Consider the following 22319-nt stretch of genomic DNA (forward strand, 5'->3'; position numbering starts at 1 on the left):
GTCATTTGTCATATGGGGTTGAATTTTGCTTTGAAAAATCCTGTGATGCTAATACTGTAACCAGGTTTGCTTCTCAGGTTTGATTCTTTATGAATAGCAATTGCAACAGTGTTCACTTCTTCAAATGTTTATGTTTTAGATGGAAAGTTGCATCTATTTAAATGTTTTAGATGTAGAAACTTGCAGTCTAAATGTTGGACAAGTTGATTTTGTTTTAATCTCTATGCTCAATGTGAGGCATAATAATATTTCTATCTCTTTCTTATTCCAAAAAGACTCTGTCAGTTTGCCTTCCGAACATCGGTTGATCCAGTTGAAGAAGCTAGATCTGAAAATGCACTTCAATGGCAAGTATCTTGCTTCAATTTTAGTATCCCTACTCAATGGTTCTCCAAATCTGCAAGAGCTTACAGTTGAGGTAAGTTGTCCAGAATAATTTCTTCATTACATTAGTATCATTTTTTTGGTGAAACGTATTATGAACCTGTTTTGAATGTAACAGATAGATAAGTTCCATGTATACACAGAAATCGTTGAGGCAGATTATTGGGATAAACAGATACCTTCGGCTGAAAACTGCTACACTATTCTTCCATTATAGGTTTGTGGAGGATTGCATTGGTTTTCCTAAATTTCTGTTGATGAATGCATGTGCTCTGGAAAAGATGAGCATCAATTACACTCTAGAAAAAAAAGGAAAAACCTTTATTTTCATGCTTCCAGGAGGAATTGTTGAGCTTGCAAAAGGCTTCATCTGATGCTGTATTAGAGTTGACGCTTATTGAATTAAAAATACATAGACCCGGACCAGACCCGACCCGAATGACCCATCAGGGTTGGCATAGATCCGACCCGACCCGATTTTCAACCGGATCAGGTCTGGGTCCAAAATTAGGACCCGAACAAAAAATCAAGTCGGGTCGGGTTCTGGAGCAACTTCAAATGGTACACTCACTGCTGCTTATGATGAAGTTTTATTGGTGCTGTACAGTTAAATGTGATCCCCAATGGTCATCAATAGGTCCGAAGAAGTTACATGGTTTAGATTTAACAATTGTTTCACATAAATGATGTTTAAGATGTGCTATTATGATTCTGCTCTTTCTAGCAGGAAACGTCTACTGAAAGTGATGTAATTGCTTTTAAAACTTCCAGAAACTTGAATGCTTACTTGCATTCCAGGCATTTTCCTTAGATATGAGTGTTTCTTTAAAACATCCACTACGTACACCATACATTCCGCACAGATTCCTGATTCTAGCAACCAAGGAGGTTCAGCTGCGGCCGAAAGGTCCAAGCAGAAACAACAGCGTAGAATTATAAAAAACAGAGAGTGGGTTAAGAGGAGAAGAGGAGCAATACTGACTTGAAAGTTTTTTTTGGCTGGGAACCATACAAAGCCTCGAGGCATTTCATTATCATCAATTAAAAAATTGGAAAATGCCCGAGATTTGATAGGTCATGAGCATCCAAGAGGTTGTAGCGAATATTTGAAAACCATGCCTCTCCCCTATCTTCTGGGCTCAAAATCAATAGAGGAAAAAGCCTTTGTGCATGTTCTCTGTGGAGCATGCTAGTGAACTTTGAGATGTCATGCAACTCGATATTCTTCAGGTAACAGGAATACTTTTGCTTGAGATGATGAAATCATTCATGTAAGCTATGGAAGATAAGTGCAATGTCTTGTGGTTCACACAAGTCAATGGTTGGTGCAATTCCTGGGTATGTCCTCGTCAAAAGATTTAACTTCACCTCCTTTACCAACATAGTGTTTCAGTAGCCAAGGTCCTGGAAAACTAGAAACAGGCAATGCGATGATTACTGTAGATACCCCTTTCTTATATTAACAAAACAGAATCTGGAGCCTAGGAACCATTGACAAATTTTAATCCCAATTCACCATCCAACAATTTGGTAAAATCTTCAGTTGAAGAAGATAGATGGTGTCAGAGAATAAGGTTTACATACAGAATTTTATGCTTCCCCATATCCAAGAGCAGTTACTGGTGATCAAGGCTCATTCATCAGGCCCAAAATCATCATCGGATGCGCCTTCCAGAAATGAGCCAAGAGACTTTTGTAATATGCTGAAAGATTTGTCATCCTGGATCACATTGACATAAAGTTGCATCATTGGAAAGTAGATTGTGGGAAAGTAGAATACATGCATAAACTTTGAAATTACATCACTAGAAAAAAGAATATGAAAACATTTCAAAACGTCTATATGTCCAAAACAGAAAATCAAATATATTGAGCAGATTCTTTCCGAAAATAATATATTAGATTATAAATCTACAGTTGAATCTTTTCCCCTTTTTTTCTCTTTCGAATTGATATATCTTTATACACAAGTTTTATATAGAAACCACATTCGTATATCTGGTATAGCATGCATAAGTGATTGTTAAACACCTAAGCATAATGTATAAAAAAACTGGTATAACAATGCACGACACTCCCACCATTGCAGGGTCTGAGAAGGGTCAAACGTATGCAGCCTTACTCCTACATATAGAAAGACTGTGTTTCGAACCCATAACCTCCAGGTCATAATAGAACCTTACTGTTGCACCATGGCTCACTCTTAGGATGAAAATTATAATACATCAAGATAATGATGACTAATTGGTCACTCCCTACTTAATTAAAGTCTAAACATGTTGAGCTTAAATATGCTTATCAAGATCAGGCAAGCACAAGAAGAAAAGGCAAATTTTGAAACCAACTAGAAGAGGAGACTTGGCTAGCTTCAACAACAAATTAACAACAATGTTGCTAGAAAGTTTTGAATTGAAAGCAATTTATGACCTATAATGGGTATCCAATAATTGAAGGGTAAGTCACATGAGCATCTGAATGAGATACTAACTTGAAATACAAACAATTCCAACCAGTAACTACTAACAAATGTAGAAAATCAAACACATGCAAGTCGAGAATAATAACTAAAAAACTACAACTAGTCATTCAAATCTTTTGAATCCACAAATGCAACACATGATGGAACAAACTGAAAAAAAGATATTCTGATCATAAGGAGCAAAAAAGAACCACAGCCTGGTGGAAAGCTTAAACTTACTATAATCTTAGAAATGAAGAAAGCATTTTTCAAAAATATGTACAATATTAGTTAAGGTTAACTTCTATAGAAAACAATTAGAACCCTAACAACATCAATTATACTTCTTCATGAAGACACTAACTACTTGAACTAACACAGAACAGATTACGTCTATTACTTATCTATCATTTAGGAAGCAAACCGAAAATATGACACTACAGTAGTGTATCTAATATAGTCAGTGGTGCATATTCTTTTACTATTTTCAAGAAAAGGGTGAATGCTATGGCTCCTTCATATTCTCATCGATTTGGTTTTATTAAAATAGAGGATTTTTGTAGGTTCTTGAACCAAGATGAAGCAATCATAGGCAGAGTATCTCTCAATGCCAACAAGAATGGGGATGATCCAGCACTACTCTGGTGGAGCTGACCATTAGAAATTGGTGGTTATAACTGTTTGCTGTGATAATTAAAACAGAGTTTCATTAGCATTCTTCAATGTTTAGTTCTCTATGAATCATTGCAGAAAAATGGTATAAGTAGTTCCCAACCTGAATAGAGGAGCATTAGAACGCTATATATAACTTCAGACATAAATGAATATACTTCTTCAACCATTGACATATCTGTCTGTTACTAACAAGCACCCACAATGAAAATATCCTTGTAAAAAGTTGAACTTCTTTTTATTGTAATAAAATCCAGTGCATGATAAATTAACTCCTTTCTTGTTTCCTAAGTTGCATGCATTGCACTTGCTTGAATAAGATGTAAACACAGCTATACGTTTTTTCAATTAATAAAAGATTTTGTTCAAGTCTTATTACCAAAAAAGAGAGATCTTGTTTAAGCATATTTTTCAAATGATTGAATCAGAGGCATCATCAAAAAGTCCTTGTCAAATCAGTCAACTATCACCCATAATGAGTCTTATGTCCTTTATATTATAAAGAGAAATTGTTTTACTTGGCCAAAATAAAAAAAAACGAGTCGAGGCACAAAAACAACGTAAGTAGCATCTGTTTTTTGACTCCAAAAAATTAAACATCAAATCTTATTCCAAACATCATCTAGTATGGAGTCAACACAAAATGAACTTGGAAAATAGAAGTAATGATAAACTTGATGAAGGTCGCCAAGTAAGGTATAAAGCTAAGTTAACAGAAATGAAAACTCAGGCATCTAAAACTTAATCTCCAATACTTTTTTTGGTATGTCGTCTTGACTCATTTTTGGAAGTAAAACAAGTTTCCTCAGGGAATGTGTTAGAGAAGTTAGACTGTCATACAATGAAAATAAGTTAAATCAATTCAACAATTTGCTGCAGAAAGGGAAAAGATGAATCTTAAGCTATAAAGCACCATGAGAATTCATGTTGAATTTTAAGCTATATAGCAAGGAATCCCACAATGTTGTGAAGTTTTAGCCTTGTCTTATCCCACAAACAGTAGTTAGGCTATTTTCAATACCTTGGGTAAATAGTGATGCTCCTGAATGGTGGGCAAGTCGAACAATTACAATCCAGTTTTGAAGATCCTAAAGTACCAAAAGTTTATAATGAAGTCCTTGTCAAAAATGCAATAATTAAATCAAGTCTGATTATGCTTTCAATGAAGTTGAGTTTTATATATTAAGACAGCTGAAAATAATGCTTTACAAACTTCTACAGAAAAATGAGGTTTATAACTAGGCTTGTGGATGATGGATTTGCAAAGCATGTGGGACAAAAAAGAACGCAGCAGTCATTATAATCCAAGGGCTGAATCTTATATGTAAAAGGACAAGGCTAGCAAGATCATGGTTGAACCTCGTAAGTCAAGAACAATCAAATATCCAAAGGTTTATGTACTCATACATGGGAAAAGAGGATATGTAGCTTCATCTTTGCTTGCATTTATGAGAATCTTTCACCAAATAGAAGCACCAGCATGACATCTTATGAAATGGGGCAACTAAGGAAACATTGAATTAAATTAAACCATCATGAGCTTAAGGCAAATCATCATGCAGCCTTCAGACTTAAAAACTGCACAGATTGACGTCAAATCACCTTGAAAAGTTTGGCATTCCTTCACATATGAATCTTTCCCTAGATAGCCTCCTTGCATAAGATTGACATCAGAGACCTCCATATATGTCTCCATCACATTGGAATTGTCCCGCATTATGGTCTTTCTATTTCTGTTTTATATTGGACTTTAAGTAGCATTTTTGATTCTTATCTTAGGAAGCTTATGGCTCATCTAGTCATAGAAAAGTTTTGGTATTTGACTAGAAATATAATAAGAGTCTTATGTTAGTTATCAAAAGGATTGATTATCTGAAATTTAGAAATTTTGTGCAAGGCCCATAGTACCGGTTTCAGTACCCATAATGGTACCCAATAGGTATCTGTTAGTACTGTCCTGGTTTTGGCACTGACTAAGGATGTACCAAGTATTCATTCGGTTTCCCACCAGTACAGGGTCCTGAAAACCATGATTTGGTTAATTGCATGTTCCTCTCCTTTATTTATGGATAGAAACTTACTAAGATTTATCTATCAGGTTCAGACTCTAAAAAGGGAATAATTTTCTCCTGTAACAACATCTTATACAGGCCTGATAAAGACTCAAACCAACTTTTCTTCCATCTTGAAGAAAGCACTCATCGAGGTTGTATGTGTTCTATAGTTTTCAATAAGAAATTCAGCATTTCTTAAACACAGCACATACACGACCCCAACCCCCTCCAAAAAAAAGAGAAAAAGGAAAAGAAAAGAAAAGATTTACTTAGCATGAAGCTGCTTTCTTCTTGATGTATGGTTGATTCACCAAGTTTCTTACTTTAGTCCCTTACTGCTTGTTTTATCATTCTTTCAATTTCCTTGGTCTGAAATTCAAGTTAATAATGAAACATTACTTGCAAAATAGCAGATGGCATGATACTGTTACATCTCTTTGAGTAAGAAAATAATTTTAACTGGCAATGAGGCATGAATCAGTCACAATGTACCATAGTCGACTTAAATTGCTGTGATGAAAACTGACATGTTAAAGCATCATAATATATCATCCCCATTCATTAGACAAACTATTTGCTCTTCCAAAACTTGTGTTGATACAACATGAAATAAAGAGCTGAATTATTTCTACAAGGAACTGATCAAAGGAGACAAATCTCTTCCAAGAGTGGATTATTTTTCTCATTTATGGTTATAAAATTTATGAATAGTATAAATAGATTATCTTGTTTGGACTGTGTGATTACCTGTTAAACAAAACTGGTTAAGAACTAAATTTCAACCAAAGACAGAAGAATCTGAGTCATGCATCGCAGTAGTAAAAGAAAGAAATAAAGTTACTTATGCCATAATAGATTATATAATCCATACTGTTCAGTCCGTGCTTTCCTGTGTTGATGTCCTCTCTTCTGCTTCTTCCTCGAGCGCTTTCTCTGGCTACTAGGAACCTGTATTGAGCATCATAGGATTGCATAGATGGCCCATCCAGATCATTTATCTGGTTTTGTTCAGCATGATAAGATCCATCAGATGACTCGAACACAATCCTCTTTAATCCTGAAGGTAGAACATCTTGTGAAAGAACTGGCGGTGATGTGCCCCCTCCAATTGGTCCAAAACTTTGTTCGCATGGATATTCTTCTATAGGTTTCTTAGCTTCAAGAAGTGGTTCTGTCTCTGCAGCAGCAGGACGTTGCCCCAAGAGCAATTGCTTATGATTTGCAACACCAGCTAAGTCGTCATTTGCTGGGGCAGCCTGAATTTTTTTTCTTTTCACAGTACTGCCACTAGAGTCATTCCTTGCCTGCTGTCCCGAGGCTGCATTTCCCAGATGTGATAAACCTGAGTCATTGTTCTTTTGTATTGCAGCATACAATTTACCCTTGGATTTTACAATTTCAGACATGATAATCCTTGTATCAGAGTGAGCTGCAAAACATTATGAATGATTAAAGTAACTCTATGACTTCTTAATACATGCTCTAAATTAACCAGGTACAAATCAAGTAAGCACAATAAAGAGAACCTAAGATGGATTGAATAACAGCACGTGCAGCAATCTGTTCTGCTTCCTTCTTGTTTCTTCCTGCAGCACCTGTATAAGTTTTTCCATCAAAAACCAAAGATGATATAAAAGAAGGAAGCAGCACCCCTTCTAATTGAGATGTTGTGTATGCAGGCTTCTCTATATTCATCTTCACTGCATATTCGTGAAGGATAGACTTGCAGAATGTAGTATCCTGAAAAGTGGCAGATAAAGTCAGATATTTTGATATACATAATCTTTCAAAAGGCAAAGTTTATGCTATAAAAAAAAAAATCAGAAACTCAAACATGATGTCATGAATAACACATAAGCAAAGTCATTATCAGTACCATCATTATCAACTATTTCTTCGAGAACATGTCTAGCATTTTTATACACAGACTAGTAAGTGTACATAGAACCATAAATTTTAAATTATTAAAATATCTAATCCACCAGCTTAACAGATTTTAGTTTTCAACTGAAGCATAGTTAGGTGGGATATTGTGATGCTCAAAAAAAATTATGGGTAAAACATTCGTCATGATTAATGACAATACTGATTACAGCAGAGAAAGACAACTCAAAATAGTGGGGGACTTCACATTAGCAAAAGTAAAAATAATTGCATTCAGTTATAACTGAACAAAAGATTATGAAGCTCCAAAGTAAAAGTTTACAGTATTAGGGGCTAATTTCAAGCAGTTCCAGAGCTATATCAATTAGTTTTTAGTATGAAAACAAAGTGGGTAGAATGGCTTATCTCGCCCTTCCAAATGATAAGAAGTTATATTGCTTTACTGAGAAATTAACTTGCAATGCTCTCATTTTTAAGTAAACGCAAAGCTGGAGATGAGATATCATGGCTCATCTCACTTCCACAAGTGAACTTGTGAATGCATACATGTGCACACATTATTATGTAATGGTTGCACCCAACAAGTAACATGAAGTGAAAGTCATGAAGTCCAATTACTTAGTAATATATTTCAAATGCAAACAAATGATACAACATTCTTTGCCCTTTGTTACATGAACAATTGATCTGAAACTTTAGACAACACGTGAGACTGACAAACAAATCATATGACATCTACTGCATTATTTTCTCAAATGATCAACTGACCTGAAAATAAAGCATTGTGGTTATGATTTATATTCCATGATCTTGATGCTTTTTGTTGGGTAATCTTAAATTCACCTAAACCTTATTTTGTTTTATAAGCAACATACTGAATTCACAAACAAACGCATGACTTAGCAAAACAATCACAAAGAAGGAACATCAAATTTCTTAATCTTCTTAGGGTATGACTATATAATTAAAGAATACAAGGCAGCCTTAAATCTCTCGATAAGATATATTCGGATATGACATCCATTGCATCATTTTTTTTTTTCAATGATCAACTGATCTGCAAATGTCCTATAAAGCATTGTGGTTATGATTTATATTCCATGATTTTCATGCTTTCCATTGGGTAATCTTAAATTTACCTACATGGAACATATGTGCCTGCCTAACCCTTGTTTTGCTTTATGAGCAACATCCTGAATTCACAAACAAATGCACGACTTAGCAAAACAATAACAAAGAAGGAACAAAAGATTTCTTAATCTTCTTAGTGGATGACAATATAATTAACGAATAAAAAGTAGGCTTAGATGTCTCAATATAATATCGTAGCAGTTCTTTTTGTGTTAGCTCTCTTGTTTTATGTACAAGTATCAAAACAAATTAAGAAACAAATAACTCAAATTGCAAGACCAGTGGCATCAATTTTTGGAGTATGGACATACACACACTACACAACATTTGGAAGTGTAAAAATGTTGCAATGACAAATTTAAATGAAACAATAATTAGATAGATTCAACATACTGCATGAATTAGGGGAATTCCTTCATCCTTTATCTTCCTAGATATGCCTTCAAGAGCAAGTTTTGCCACGTCTTGCTCTGCTTCTTTTCGACGAGGAAATGTCCGAGATGACATGAATGTCACTCCATCTATCAGAACAGTAGATCTAAATTGTGATGCATATGGATGCCCTTCATTAACAGTTTGATATATTGGCAAAGGTATGGATGACCTTTGAGCATATTCTTGTAAGCGGTTTTTATGCATGAATTGCTCTGTCAATACATGAAGAGCAAAATTGAATTAATCAAAAAAAGAAACATCCATTCAGTTAACTGAAGATCACCTGACTTTCTATATAACAAAGAAAATCCATAACATTTAAATGAAACTAAAATTAGTACAACATGTATTTCTTTTTCATTTATAAAGAATCAAATTCAAATTCCATCACTCAAAAGAAAAAGAACCAAAAAAATAATCTGATCATACGAAGAAAAAAGATAACCAAGAAAAACTGCAAGTATATTAGCCAAATCCTGCCCTACTCAAATATATACTATTCCAGCAGTTTACCTCCAGCAACATCAATCCATGATCAACCCTTAGAAAAATCCATCTCAATTAGGCCATGTCCGCTAGGCATTATTTGAGAAAACCCATTACAATCTAAAACTGAAGTAGATTTAAAAAATATTTGCAAGTTATTTAGAAAATTAACCAGACAAACCCACAAATTAACAAAACTTCTTTCATGCAAGAATTGCAAAATGAGAAAGCTGAGAAAATAAACTAATAATATTCTGTAGCATTAATGTTGCTAATAAAAATAGGAGCAAAAGTTACTATCCTGCTATCTTGTAGAAATGGTCACAGTTATTAACTTAAATCAGTAACTAACTACTTGCTGATAATCATGTAATACAATGCTTTGAACAACAAAAGGGTGAAAGTAATACATAACACCCAATATCAGTATAACAAAACCTAGGTGATCCCCCACATACTCTATCAGCAAAGCACTTAACAAGAGGAGGTTAGGCTAGTCAATGTAGACTGGTTAGATTTGCCTTTTAGAATCAAATTTTTCATCACATATACAACTTCTGCTAAACTAAATTAAACATCCCACAGGACTCTTGTAACTCTCTCATAGTACACTTACTTCTGAAAATTTCTTAGTTAACTAATTAGCTTAATTTATATAGTCATAGCACTAACAACAATAGGTGATCCACAGACAATTTAATTTTCAAAGTTTAAGCGACCAGTAATACAACTGCATACTTCCTATAATCCATAGCCTCGCTTCTCAAGAGAACACAGCCTTGCCGGAGAGGACATAAGCATCAACCCCCTTCCCCCTTTTTTCTAGTTTTAATCTATTTTTCCTTTTATCATTGATAGGAAACAAAAAAAAAGAAATTAGATGTTGTGATTATTCTAAATTATCAGTGGATATATAGGCTGCTAATTTGTTCATGGTACAATATTTTTTTATTTTTTGTATGAGTCCTTTATGATCTCTATCCCTTAACACTAAAAAACTAACACCGTTGCTAATCCAAGTAGGAAGGGCGTTAAAGGAATAGGAGGCCAGGTTTTTATCATAGGATAATTACAAGATCACGATTCTTAATGGGGATAGATGACTACGCCACACTGTAATGGGAAAAAAAAATTATGGTGACTAATTGAAAGATTTAAAAATTTAGGATCAAAATATTTCTAATTCAAATTTGAAGGGTATGATGTAATTTTCTATTTAAAATAATATATATTATGTATGTGTTCTGTGTGCTCATCCTAAGATAATTATAAGGAGAGGTAATAAAAAAGAGATAATTTTAGGACAAAAGATAGAAAATAAAAGTATTAACTAATGTGAAGCACCCATTAGACCATATATCATTCAATTAGTCAAGCATATACTGTCCGAGATGCTCCAAAGAAATCTCGCACTACCCTGATCAGAATGTACATGGTTGTCCCACTAGAAAAACTATTATCAAATGATAAATTGCTCAATGAAGGGGAAAACTACAATAAAAATACTAATAATGAAAAACACAATTACCGATCACTAGAATTCTTCATGGTTGAATAAATTAAAAGTAAAGAAAAAACTCATGACGCCCCAATATAGTGTTGTTGTTAAAGCCTATTTCAATATTAGAACAAGGGACATGATTAAAGAGATGTGCTATCTTGGCAAGAGATTCTAATATACTGCTCAAATTATAAGAGTAAACTCTATCACAAACTCACTTCAACAATAACTTTTAATTGGTAAAATTCAATAAAAATCAGGATAAAAAATCTCAAAGTACCCTGACCAAAATGTACATGATGGTCCAATTAGAATAACTAGAATCAAACGATGAACTTCTCAATGAGAGAAAAAAAAGAAAAAGAAAAAGAAAGCCTACAAATAAAACACTAATAACATTAAATAGTCATGCAATTACCAATCGCTAGAATTTGTTATGATTGAATGAATTAAGGGTAAAGAAAACTCATGTGACCTCAAAATAGTATTGTTGTTAAAGCTCATTTGAATATTAGAATGAGAGATACGATTACCAAATGCTCATTTGTTTTTTTGGAATTTTGTTTTTCCAATGGGCGAGAGGTGATGGGGTTGGGGGTGGTAGAATGTCATAAAATCTTGAATGGTATTCATAAATTTAGGATGGTCGCCTGCATCTCCTACCAAGCTCCATCTACAACTATTTATATGACTCGAAAAATATTTTATAATTTTTTTACTAGTTTAGATTAATTAGTTTCTAAACTACGAAGAACTTAATAGTTTCATTGTCAGCATTATAGCTTTGAAGCCGTCCTCCAAAACCCCCCTTTTTTAAAAAAAATAACATCTGCTGCAGCCTGGCAATTAGGAGGTATTTAAGAATGCTTATCCATATTGCATTAATAGAGGAAACAGCCTGGCTACCGGACAACTGCAGATCCAAGCAAATAGATTTTCTAAAGAGGGAATTTCCTGTAGAGTTTCAATAGGGAGGCCGAGGCCAACAAGCATTGATCCATCTTTATACCAGAAATGTGGTTTAACATTTCCCTTTTGTTTAAATGGAGTTATGTATTAAAGATTACATTGGAAATACTAAAATTTGATAGGGCCCATCCAATGTTTTAGGCCAAGAAGCAGATTAATACAATTGCAGACTTTTCTTGATATTCCTCAGCTTGAAGTTTGTCAGCTAATGCAATGGAAATGGAACTCAGCATGAGTCTCAGGCATTGTTGCTTTCAAACCTGAACTGGGCACGACTGGGTCCAGTCCACAATCATGGGCTTACCTGATCGAGGCTGAGAACCATATACTGACTGGTTCCACATCTTAACCATGAAAACTTAAAAATTACTTGTGCAATCAGCGATTCAGAAGAGGGATGTTGCTTCTTCATAGACTATCAGAACAGAAAATATACAGATAAATGAGAGTAATTAACAAATTAAAAATCTCTGATGAAAAAAAAAGTAGGAATAATAAAATTAACCTACTGAATGAAAGAAACCTTTTTTCCCTTCAAAAATACAAATACCACCAGGCGCTCATGACAAGTCATATTAATCTTCCAGCAACAATGCGAACATATGGTATAGTTGAGAAAACTACAAACATGTAAATTTCAATATTATTATTCAAACATACCCTGCATATTCGCAAGTAGTGGGGGGTCCTTGTACCCCGTTGCTTCATCATGATGACTATGTGCTCGAGTTTCAAAAGATGCATCACAAGACGACCTTGATTTGATTGCTCAATTTCTTTCTTCCCATGTTCTTCTTCAGCAACTTGCTCAGGCAAATCTTCTGCTTGTTCCGATTCTATGCCTGCAAGTTGATGAGCAGTTTTAAGCTACAGGGAGCATAATGCATTAAACTTAAAATGGCAGCATCTGCAAACTATAGAGGCATGCATGTGAATGATACTTTTCTTTGCAGGCCTGCCTCTCTTCCTTGTCTTTAACTCCTCCTGTGAATATTGTTTCATGCTCTGGGAACAAGGAGAAAAAATAGTCAATTGGAAAATTGAATCATGAAGTCCAAACATAATTATTATCAAACTAACTACAATAGCAAGGTCTCACAAATAATTAGGAGGCACTGAAAAATACTTTTCTATTCTTGACCTGAAATTTTGAAAAAAAGAGGCCAACAAATAATTAGGAGGCACTGAAAAATTTCGACACACATTCCTAAGCAGAAGGGTCGAACAAAGATGCAAATATCACTGCATGAAAGGATCAACCACAGGAATATGAAATCCTATTATACATGACCATGGATTAAAATGTTCATTGCCATGCTTGAACAACCATAAACTTAAAAGTAAAATCATCAACCACTCCATTGAATTGCTAACATGTAATTTTCTTTTAACTTTGGTGTATACCTCTATATTGTTTCCAGTTACATAAAAGCAAAAAGAATCTCTCTAAAGACTCTAACTTCCAATTTAATTCTAACGACTGATTACAATTATTGCACGTACAAAGATATAGGATAACCAGGAGTTCACATTAGCCATACCGACTCTTTTGAACCCATAGAAAAGCAAATTGTACTTGAAAATCTTGAAAGCTAAAAAATAGAATAAAAACAAGAAATCAATTTATGGTGATCAAGATGGAAGGATGCAGAGTTTTTAAGAAGACTAAGATACCCAGATATCTCAGCTCTTATGTAACAATCAGGATATCTAAATAGTGTCTAATACAGTAAAAAAGAAAGACCAACTATCATCTTGGCATTGTGTACAGTAGACAATATCCATGAAAAGAACATGTCCAAATAGTCTAAGTTGATCATAACATCTTGGCCGATATCAGTGGACATCCAGCTGATACAGAAAGAGAATGATTTTATCCAAACAAAAGACCACAGATGTATGATGTCATGCCCACATCAATGCAGTGTATTGTATTGCATTGTATTCAATTGTATTGTGTGGTGACAAGCCATATCAGCAAGTGCCCGACACTGGTATAGACTTATATATCATCCAAAACCTAGGTTGTTATGGAATACCATGTGTCACATTGACTTGCTGGCAAGACTCTGAGATAATAAATATTTTGTAGAACATATGCAGGATTGAATTGTAGGTGATAGGGGATAGAAATACTACAAGGCATTGAAAGGCCAACATATGAAACAATAAGAAAGTGCTAACTTGAAGCCATTCATACCTGGGAGGAATAGCTGATCCACTGCCCATCCTCCCATACCTGGCAGGATCTCATTTCAAAACAATTAAACTCCATCTCCTCTTCATGATGCTTCAACTTGACAATGTACTTTGACCCATTAGAAATCTGAGTAACAACTCCTAGCGACCACCCGCCATGGTAAAGCACCTCAACAACATCATGTAACCTGAAATCCTCATCGTCTAATGCAAGGGGAGGTGGAGGCCTAATGTGTTGAGCATCAACAATCTCCGTCGACAACTCTCTGTCAGTGACAGCTCTCGGGGTCTTGCAATCCACCAAAAATATGGACTTGCTGATCATACTAACAATAGTAGCTGCAAGCCAAGCAGCTCCATAGTTCTTGCTTTCCCGGCTGACCTCGACCTGTGCTCCCACACTGAACAGTGGCTCAGCCACTTCCTGCAAGGTGAAAATATGTGAGCGAACTTCCAGCCTTAACGTGAAATGGGTTTCACATCGAATCGAGCGTTTCCCATTGTGAAAAATATTTGATTTGCCTTCCCAATTGAGTGCACGTTGTGCAGTTGGAAGTGAATTCAAATGTACAGCAAAACCACAGGAAACAAAACCATTGGAAGTGATTTGCCTTCCCTTCTGTCCATGGACTTTACGGTCCTCAACCAGCAGCCATCGGCCTTGATCAACATCACGACCATCGATTTGCCACGATCGGGAGGTTCAATGGGAGATTAGTGGAGGAAAAAAATAAAAAAAAGGAATGGAGAAGCTGGAGGCGGATCGATTTTGGTGCTTCACCGGAAGCCGGTGCCGCCGGCTGATGAGCCTCGGTATCTCCTTAGGAAGAGCCACCGGAGGAGAAGAGGGAAGCCGTCCAGTGTGATAGTTCGGGAAATCACGACGTCGGCTGCCGCAATGGATCTTCCCCTCTGATGGATCTTCATCAGAGGGGAAGGACGACGACGGGAGATGCCGGGGGGGGAGAGGGATTCAGGCCAAGGCCTTCTTTAGGCCGGGGCCTTAGGCGACCGCCTCAGTCGCCTAAGGGTTGAGCCGGCCCTGTGCTGTGCTCACTATTTTATCATCGGCAAGAGATTATCGTGATTATTGCAGAGGTGTAGGATTTCTCTTACCTTGAAGGCTCCGTAAGGCCCCCGCCGCTGCCGCAGCCTGGAACCCGCCCCTGCCTCCATCGATAGCTCCTCCTACAGTTCGATGTTTAGCTCTTTCTTCCGGAGAAGCGATCGAGATCGAGATCGAGATCGAGAGAGAGAGAGAGAGAGAGGGAGGGAGCGAGAGAGGGAAGAAGGATTCTCTTACCTTGAAGGCTCCGTGAGGCCTCTGCCGCTGCCGCCGACTGGAACTCGCCCCTGCCTCCATCGATCGCTCCTCCTACAGTTGGATGTTTCGCTCTTCTTTCTTCCGGAGAAGCGATCGAGATCGAGATCGAGATCGAGAGAGAGAGAGAGAGAGAGAGAGAGAGAGGGAGGGAGGGAAGGAGAAGGAATGAAAGGCGTGACCCTCGCTCTTATATACCTGCAGATACGGTAATCCGCCGGACCAACTTTATCAGTCTTCCTTCGTTCCCGTTGAAGATTTGAACCTCGTTGCAATTTGAACCTGGTTCAGACTCTCGTGTGAACTGCAGTCGAACCCAACTGAAAGCAATTGACTTCCAACAGCTTGTACCCAACTGAAAGCATGGACCATTTGGAAATATAGTAAGCAACAAAATGCATTTGCATGAAAATGATATGTTCATAACCAACAAAATGCATCACAAAATGTTGGGGGAAAAACCAAAGTCGTCCCGGAACAAAGGCCCCGACCAGAGGGAGCCCCGACCAGAAGGCGCCCGACCAGAAGGCGCCCGACCAGGGAGCCCCGACCAGAAGGCGCCCGACCAGGGAGCCCCGACCAGAAGGCGCCGACCAGAAGGTGCCCGACCAGGGAGCACCGACCAGGGAGCCCCGACCAGGGAGCGCCGACCAGGGAGCCCCGACCAGGAAGCGCCCGACCAGGAGGCGCCGACCAGAAAGCGCCGACCTAACGACACGAGCCAAAGGCGCCCAGCTGGGCAACTGGCTCGGCTCGGCACCCGACCAGGTGCCGAACTCCGAAATGCCTTGTCCAAATATTCGACCCTGGCCTAAGCTCCTTAAAAGGAGTCTGACTCTAGATACTCAATCTCACCGTATCCCGCTACTGTCGTCAAACCATTAATGCGCATGGCCTCTGCAGGCCTCCGGCGCACTCAACCATTACATGAGCATGGTTCATAATGATCTCCGGTTCACTCAGCCATCAAAGTGTATGGCTTCTGTCATCTACGGACATCGAGGGAATATTTGGACCGCTTCACTGCTGCAACCTGGGAGGTCCGCGAGCTGGACCAGTCAATAGCCATGTCGGCACTTAAGACTGGAGCCCGGTCTTACAGGTTTCTCTTCTCCATTGAGAAGAATTTTCCAACCGACCTCACTGAGATGTTAGTCCGGGCGCGGAAGTACGCGAAAGCCGAGGAAGCCGTTGCTTCTAGACGGAGCGGAGCTGAGCAGACCTCCAAAAAGCAGAAAAGGGGTCGTGAGGAGCGTGGCCATCTCAGAAGCCCGTCTCCGCACCGAGCCAACTTTATCAGTCTTCCTTCGTTCCCGTTGAAGATTTGAACCTCGTTGCAATTTGAACCTGGTTCAGACTCTGGTCTGCAACCAAAGCTGCAATTTGAACCTGGTTCAGACTCTGGTGTGAACTGCAGTCGAAACCAACTGAAAGCAATTGACTTCCAACAGCTTGTACCCAACTGAAAGCATGGACCATTTGGAAATATAGTAAGCAACACAATGCATTTGCATGAAAATGATATGTTCATAACCAACAAAAAGCATCACAAAATAAGGTTTAGGTGAATTTAAGGGAAAGCAAATAGGTGCACCTAATCCTCTTTGGAATAGGACTAGACCACCTTGCATTAGACCCCAAGCCCCACTTGATTGGATCAAGTAGGGCATGCGTGATGAGGAGAACCCCCTCCCTTGGCCGAAATCAAAGAGAAGAGAAGAGGGGCGTGCGCCCCTCTTCTTGGCTCCAAAAGGAAAAACATAAAGCTCCTAAAATGTAGGAGCTTCATGTGTCTTTATAAGGAGCTAAAGGAACAAACCCTAGAGTAATTCTTTCCCTCCCCTTTTCAGCCGTGAGCCATCTTTTCTCTTGGGGTTTTCAGCCGCCATCAGCAAAGAAAAAAGAAGAGGAGGCGTGCACCTCCTCTTGATCTTCTTCCTAAGGTCCCAACGCATGCAAAAGGGAAAAGGCTGCTAGGGGTTCTCGTTCTTCTTCTTTTCTGCATCCTTCTTCTTCCTCCTTCCTCTAGAATTCAAGAGTTGATTGAAAGGGAGGAAATCAGCCATCCAAAGTTGTCTCTGCAAGGGAGCTAGCACCCCGGGAAGACAAGGAAGCTTTGATCGGATATCTACTTCGTGTGGATACCCGTAGAGGCCGGACGCGTGTGCGGCTTCAAGCGATCCTTCTTCCAAAACCACGATCATTAGTTTGCGGTGATCATCTACCCGCACAAGGTGAAGATCTAATCTTCCTAATGGTTTGAAAGGTTTTTAATCCTAATCTATCTACGAACGATTTTTGAACAACGTTCATGAAATGAACGTCGATCCCGCGCATGCTACTTCCGCTGCATCTGAATTTTTTTTTTAATTTTCTGCGGCATGGGCGGGTTCCCAACATTAACTAGGGTTCCTCTCTTTTCTTTTTCTTTTTTTTTCTTTTTCTCTTTTTTTTCCTTGAATTCGACCACCAGCTGATGGAGGTCCTTTTAATGTTGCTATCCCCTCTAACTTCATGCCAACCATCCCATATTTGGGGAGGATTTTGTGGGGTTTTGAATTTTGAATTCAAAATTCAAGTTCATGCGCCATTACATGATGAAGCTTGATCTAATCTAAACCATTCATCATGTTGCCACTTTCCTCTTTCAATTTCGAAATTTCCATGCCCCCAATCATATTAGAGGGTCACGTGGTGATTTTGTAGTGATTAAATTCGAAATTCAACCATATTAGAGGGGAGATAAAGATAAGGATGACATATGTCATGAAGAGAGAGAATTTGATCTTATCCAATTCTTTTCATGAATTTATCTCTCCATGTCACCCCATCTGATGATGAAAGAGGTCCCTGATGTTGCCAAGTGTCCCATGGCACCATTAAATAAATTAAATTAATTTTTAATCATATTAAAAATTAATTTACGGCACCATGCATGGATATGTGACAAGTGGATTTCAAGATCCGAACAGTTTCAGATCAAACCCATTTAATTTAATTAAATCCTAACAATTAGAATGATCCAATTACCATGGGTTGAACCTAATCCAATTAGGTCAATCCCTAATTAAGCACAAGTTAATCTAATTTAATTTTGTCAACCTAAGTCCTCTTGATTCATACCTAATCCAATCAGGTCAAAAACCCTGATTGAGCCCAGAATTGAATCTAATTCAATTTGGCTCATCCTTAGTCTAATTACTCAATCCAATTGAGTTCATTAGCAATCTAATTACTAATTAATCCTTCGATAATTACTTTAATTATTTTATAAGATAATTTGCCAATCGAATTGACCAAATTATTCCTGAATGATTCTTAATCATTCATCAGCCTTCTTGATCAATCAGGAATCTTCTATGCGTGTGACCTCATAGGTTCGAACCTAAGATGGTAGTATAGGAACGACTTCCTACACTAATCAATGTGACCATCTAGCAATGGTACCGGACGTCCGGATAGGTCGAATATATGCGAAGCAAATATTCTGGAACCCTGAACTATGGTTACTGTATAATTCAATCCCTTTGACTCCTAATGCCAGGATGACTTAGAGCTCACTGTCAACCCTATAATTACTACATCCATTATGTGATTAACTTTAGATATCCCGTGACTCCTCACTGGGATTACCCTGACTAAGGTTTTGCTAAATTAATCACAAGACATTATCTCCTGTTTACAGGAGGGGTCAATTCCATCTCGACTCACAACTGACTACGCAAGTACTTGATTGCACCCAGTGACCTTCCGTCACTGAATTAGAAATTCAGGTAGTCTGGTACCAAAGTACAATGAGTTGCTTGCTAGTCACAGGTTGCGGTCTCAGGTCAGAGGGCCAAACTTATACCCATATCCACTCGGAACATCTCTTGACAGTAGAGCGTTCCGGAAATGGTCACGTTCAGTGAAATGTACTCCTACACTTCACCTGTGTGGCATATCAGTGTCTCCACACTCCTTGGTTAAGAGGACAACCAACGTATATGTCACACAACGACCTAATCTCGATAATATTGTTGTCCTTGTAACAACATATCATTTGGTTGCGAACTAGTTTAAGGACTCGAAGATAAATCCTCCTTTATTATTAATAAGTCCTAAGAACTTCATCATATAAGAGTTCATTTGAAGCTGTAAAATGATGAATAATGCCAAAAAATACTTTATTGATTTGTCAATTCATTTACAAAATTCAATCATCAACATGCTGACAATTGACATTTAGGATACAATTCCCAACACTTGAACCTATGTTTTGGTTTACCCTCATTCACGACATTGCGTTGTGTACGGGGTATTCTGGATATGGTAGATTTTGTACGAAGGTTGTGAGTAGGTCAACAAGGAATCAGTCACTTCTAGTAAGAGAAGGTAACATCCTACTTACTCTAATCTTATGATGATTCAAGAAGCCTTTGATCAAAGTAAAATAAAAATTAGAAAGAGTTTCTAATATTTCATTGTTTGAATTATCATATAAAAGATTGAGAGAGAAATGAATAAGTGATTGAGTTTGATATTGATCCATACTCATGCACTTATTCAGGATGTAGTATGACTGAGGGATTGAATTGCACGGTAACTTGCCACTAAAGGGTATGTTTGGATTTGTCCAATACATTCCTCATCTTCCGAGTAGACATGATACGTTGCTAGACGTCAATCTTGTCTTGTGGGTTGATCGGATCAAAGAGTTTGATTAGATCAAAGCATCAGAAAGGTTCTAATTGCTAAGTTAGGTTCAAAACTGAATTGGACCTAAATTGGATTAGAGGTGTTCTAATCAAGATAGGTCAACCTACACCTGCACCTACTGTTGGCTAAGATAAGGAACCCAATGGGTTATACACAAGAAAATTGATCAAGGGTCTAATTGGATTAGATCATGTTTGCAAGATGAACATGCTAGCACGTATTGCAAACCCTAGCTCCTGATTCAAATTAAATTTGAATCTGATTCTTAGATTAGGTTGATCTAATATGATTAGATCATGACCTAATATGAGTTAGCCAAGAGTTGGAACCCATTTGGCTTTAATTAGACCTGATTTGATTAGGTTTAATATTTCCTTTAAGTTGGTTAAACCCAATTGGATTGGGTTTGATAGGGCCTTCACTTTTGGACCATTGGATCGCTCCCTGGATGAAGGATCTAGTCCACTGGTTGGCGCCTTCATCTGGACCATTGGATGGCTTCCTAGATGAAAGATCTAGTCCACTAGTTGGCGCATTATTCTGGACCATTGGATGGCTCCCTGGATGAATAATCTGGACCATTGGTCAGTGCCTGAATTTGGACCACTGGATGGCTCCCTAGATGAAAGATCTGGACCATTGCTCAGCGCCTGAATCTGGACCATTGGTGATGGCATCTTGCTTCTGGACCATTGGATGACACCCTGGATGATGATGCCTTGATCTGGACCATTAGATGGCGCCTAGATCTGGACCATTGGCTTTGGTTCCCTGCATTTGGGCCCTTGGATCATCAGGATTTAAGAGAAAGACGTGAGAAAGAAGCGTATAATTAGATACGACTTTTTCTAAAGCTTGAAATACCCTTCTCCTTAGCGCCCCATCATGATGGGATGCCCCTCTTGGCACACGCCTCATCATGATGAGGCGTGTGGATGGGATGCATCCCTTTGTGATGCATCCCTCCATCTCTTATAAATAAGGAGGCGCCCCGGGGTTCTAAATATCATCCGAGAAAAAGCCTCTCCTTCTCTCTCCCTTATCCCTTCTTTCTTACAAGCCTCTCTCTTTTGTCCTAACCCAAGACAAGAGGGTCCTCTTTAGGACAAAAAGGCTAGTGAATGTTTTAGAGGTAGAAAGGAAGAAGGAAGTGAAGGAAAATCAGCCAATTAAATCCTTTGGAAGGATTGAACAACTAGAATCAAGTTTTAGTGGAGCTAGAGTCTTGAACCCATTCCTTTGTGGATCAACATTGGAGGGTGAACATTTGGGCACCTTAGGACATCTTCAGACATATTGGATATAGCGTGACAGGTATTCTTTTATACCAAGATTATATTTTCTATATTATTTGGTTATACTATTAAGGTGATCTTGGCTTATTAGGATTTCATATAATGGGTTTTATAAGAAAATTTTTATAATCTCGTATCTTCCGCTGCGCCCTAGGACACTGGGAAACCCAACAAGCAGAGCTGCAGGCTGCTTGGGAGGGCGTTTTGTATGCGAGACGAGTGCTGGGGGCCAACAGACTTGTTCTCGAGGGTGACTGTTCTACAGTGATTGACTGGATACGAGGTGTGGACACGTATGGGGATGGTCACCCTCTGATACGGGACACTCGTAGTTTGGTGCGGGAGCTGATCTCTTGTCAGATTGCCCATGTTTACCGAGAGGCGAACAGTGCAGCAACTGGATCGCCTCTTATGTTGCCCGGCACACTGAAGAGGTCTTCTGGTCTAGTTTAGATGGCGTTCCACACGCTTTATTTTGTTTACTTTTCTTTGATATGTCTGGTTGTATTCACGTTAGAGGTATATGAATGAAATACCGTTTTGACAAAAAAAAAACACGTTTCCAACTAAAATAGGGGTTACTCGGGAAACTGAATTAAAAAATACTTTTAAGCAATGCATTTTTAAACTACCAAATCAGTATCTCCTCGTGAGGCCAGCACCTTGGTACCACTACTAATAGAAATTAAAAATGAAAAACTTTATTTGGATTTTGTCCACATGAATATTCTTCATGCAGAACTCTCCATGTTCAAGTTTCTTTCTTTAATTAAGAGTCTTGTAAATCTCTTATTTTTTGATTAAAAGAAATCTACTATCTATTAATATTTCA

General features: G+C 38.0%; 1 protein-coding gene across 4 annotated transcripts; it reads right to left on the reverse strand.

The window, feature by feature from the left end:
* Positions 1-1818: 1818 nt before the first annotated feature.
* Positions 1819-15619, reverse strand: LOC120108406 (protein AGENET DOMAIN (AGD)-CONTAINING P1-like). Of its 4 annotated transcripts, none has more exons than XM_039122005.1 (6): positions 15477-15619; positions 15290-15361; positions 14175-14597; positions 12916-12979; positions 12635-12816; positions 8982-9230 (listed from the first exon to the last, which is right to left on the reverse strand). In XM_039122005.1, exons 1-6 carry the CDS (start codon positions 15534-15536, stop codon positions 9108-9110), a joined length of 924 nt encoding a protein of 307 aa, XP_038977933.1. In that variant the 5' UTR covers positions 15537-15619; the 3' UTR covers positions 8982-9107. The 4 variants fall into 4 exon arrangements, with proteins under 4 accessions (XP_038977932.1, XP_038977931.1, XP_038977933.1 ...); XM_039122006.1 differs by lacking the exon at positions 8982-9230 and adding an exon at positions 12045-12389; XM_039122004.1 differs by lacking the exons at positions 12916-12979; positions 14175-14597; positions 15290-15361; positions 15477-15619 and adding exons at positions 1819-2104; positions 6440-6997; positions 7095-7308 and having other exon boundaries at positions 8977-9230; positions 12635-12718.
* Between the last annotated feature and the right edge of the window lie 6700 nt (positions 15620-22319).

Source organism: Phoenix dactylifera, unplaced genomic scaffold (genome assembly GCF_009389715.1).
Source record: "Phoenix dactylifera cultivar Barhee BC4 unplaced genomic scaffold, palm_55x_up_171113_PBpolish2nd_filt_p 001323F, whole genome shotgun sequence".
NCBI lineage: Eukaryota > Viridiplantae > Streptophyta > Magnoliopsida > Arecales > Arecaceae > Phoenix > Phoenix dactylifera.

What these genes read in the sequence shown, in the direction of transcription:
- LOC120108406 (XM_039122003.1), bottom strand. An exon ending in GAATTCCCCTAATTCATGCA is followed by an intron (nt 7,309 to 8,976) that starts GTATGTTGAATC and finishes GCCACTTTTCAG; the next exon opens with GATACTACATTCTGCAAGTC. An exon ending in TGTTATTCAATCCATCTTAG is followed by an intron (nt 6,998 to 7,094) that starts GTTCTCTTTATT and finishes AATGTTTTGCAG; the next exon opens with CTCACTCTGATACAAGGATT.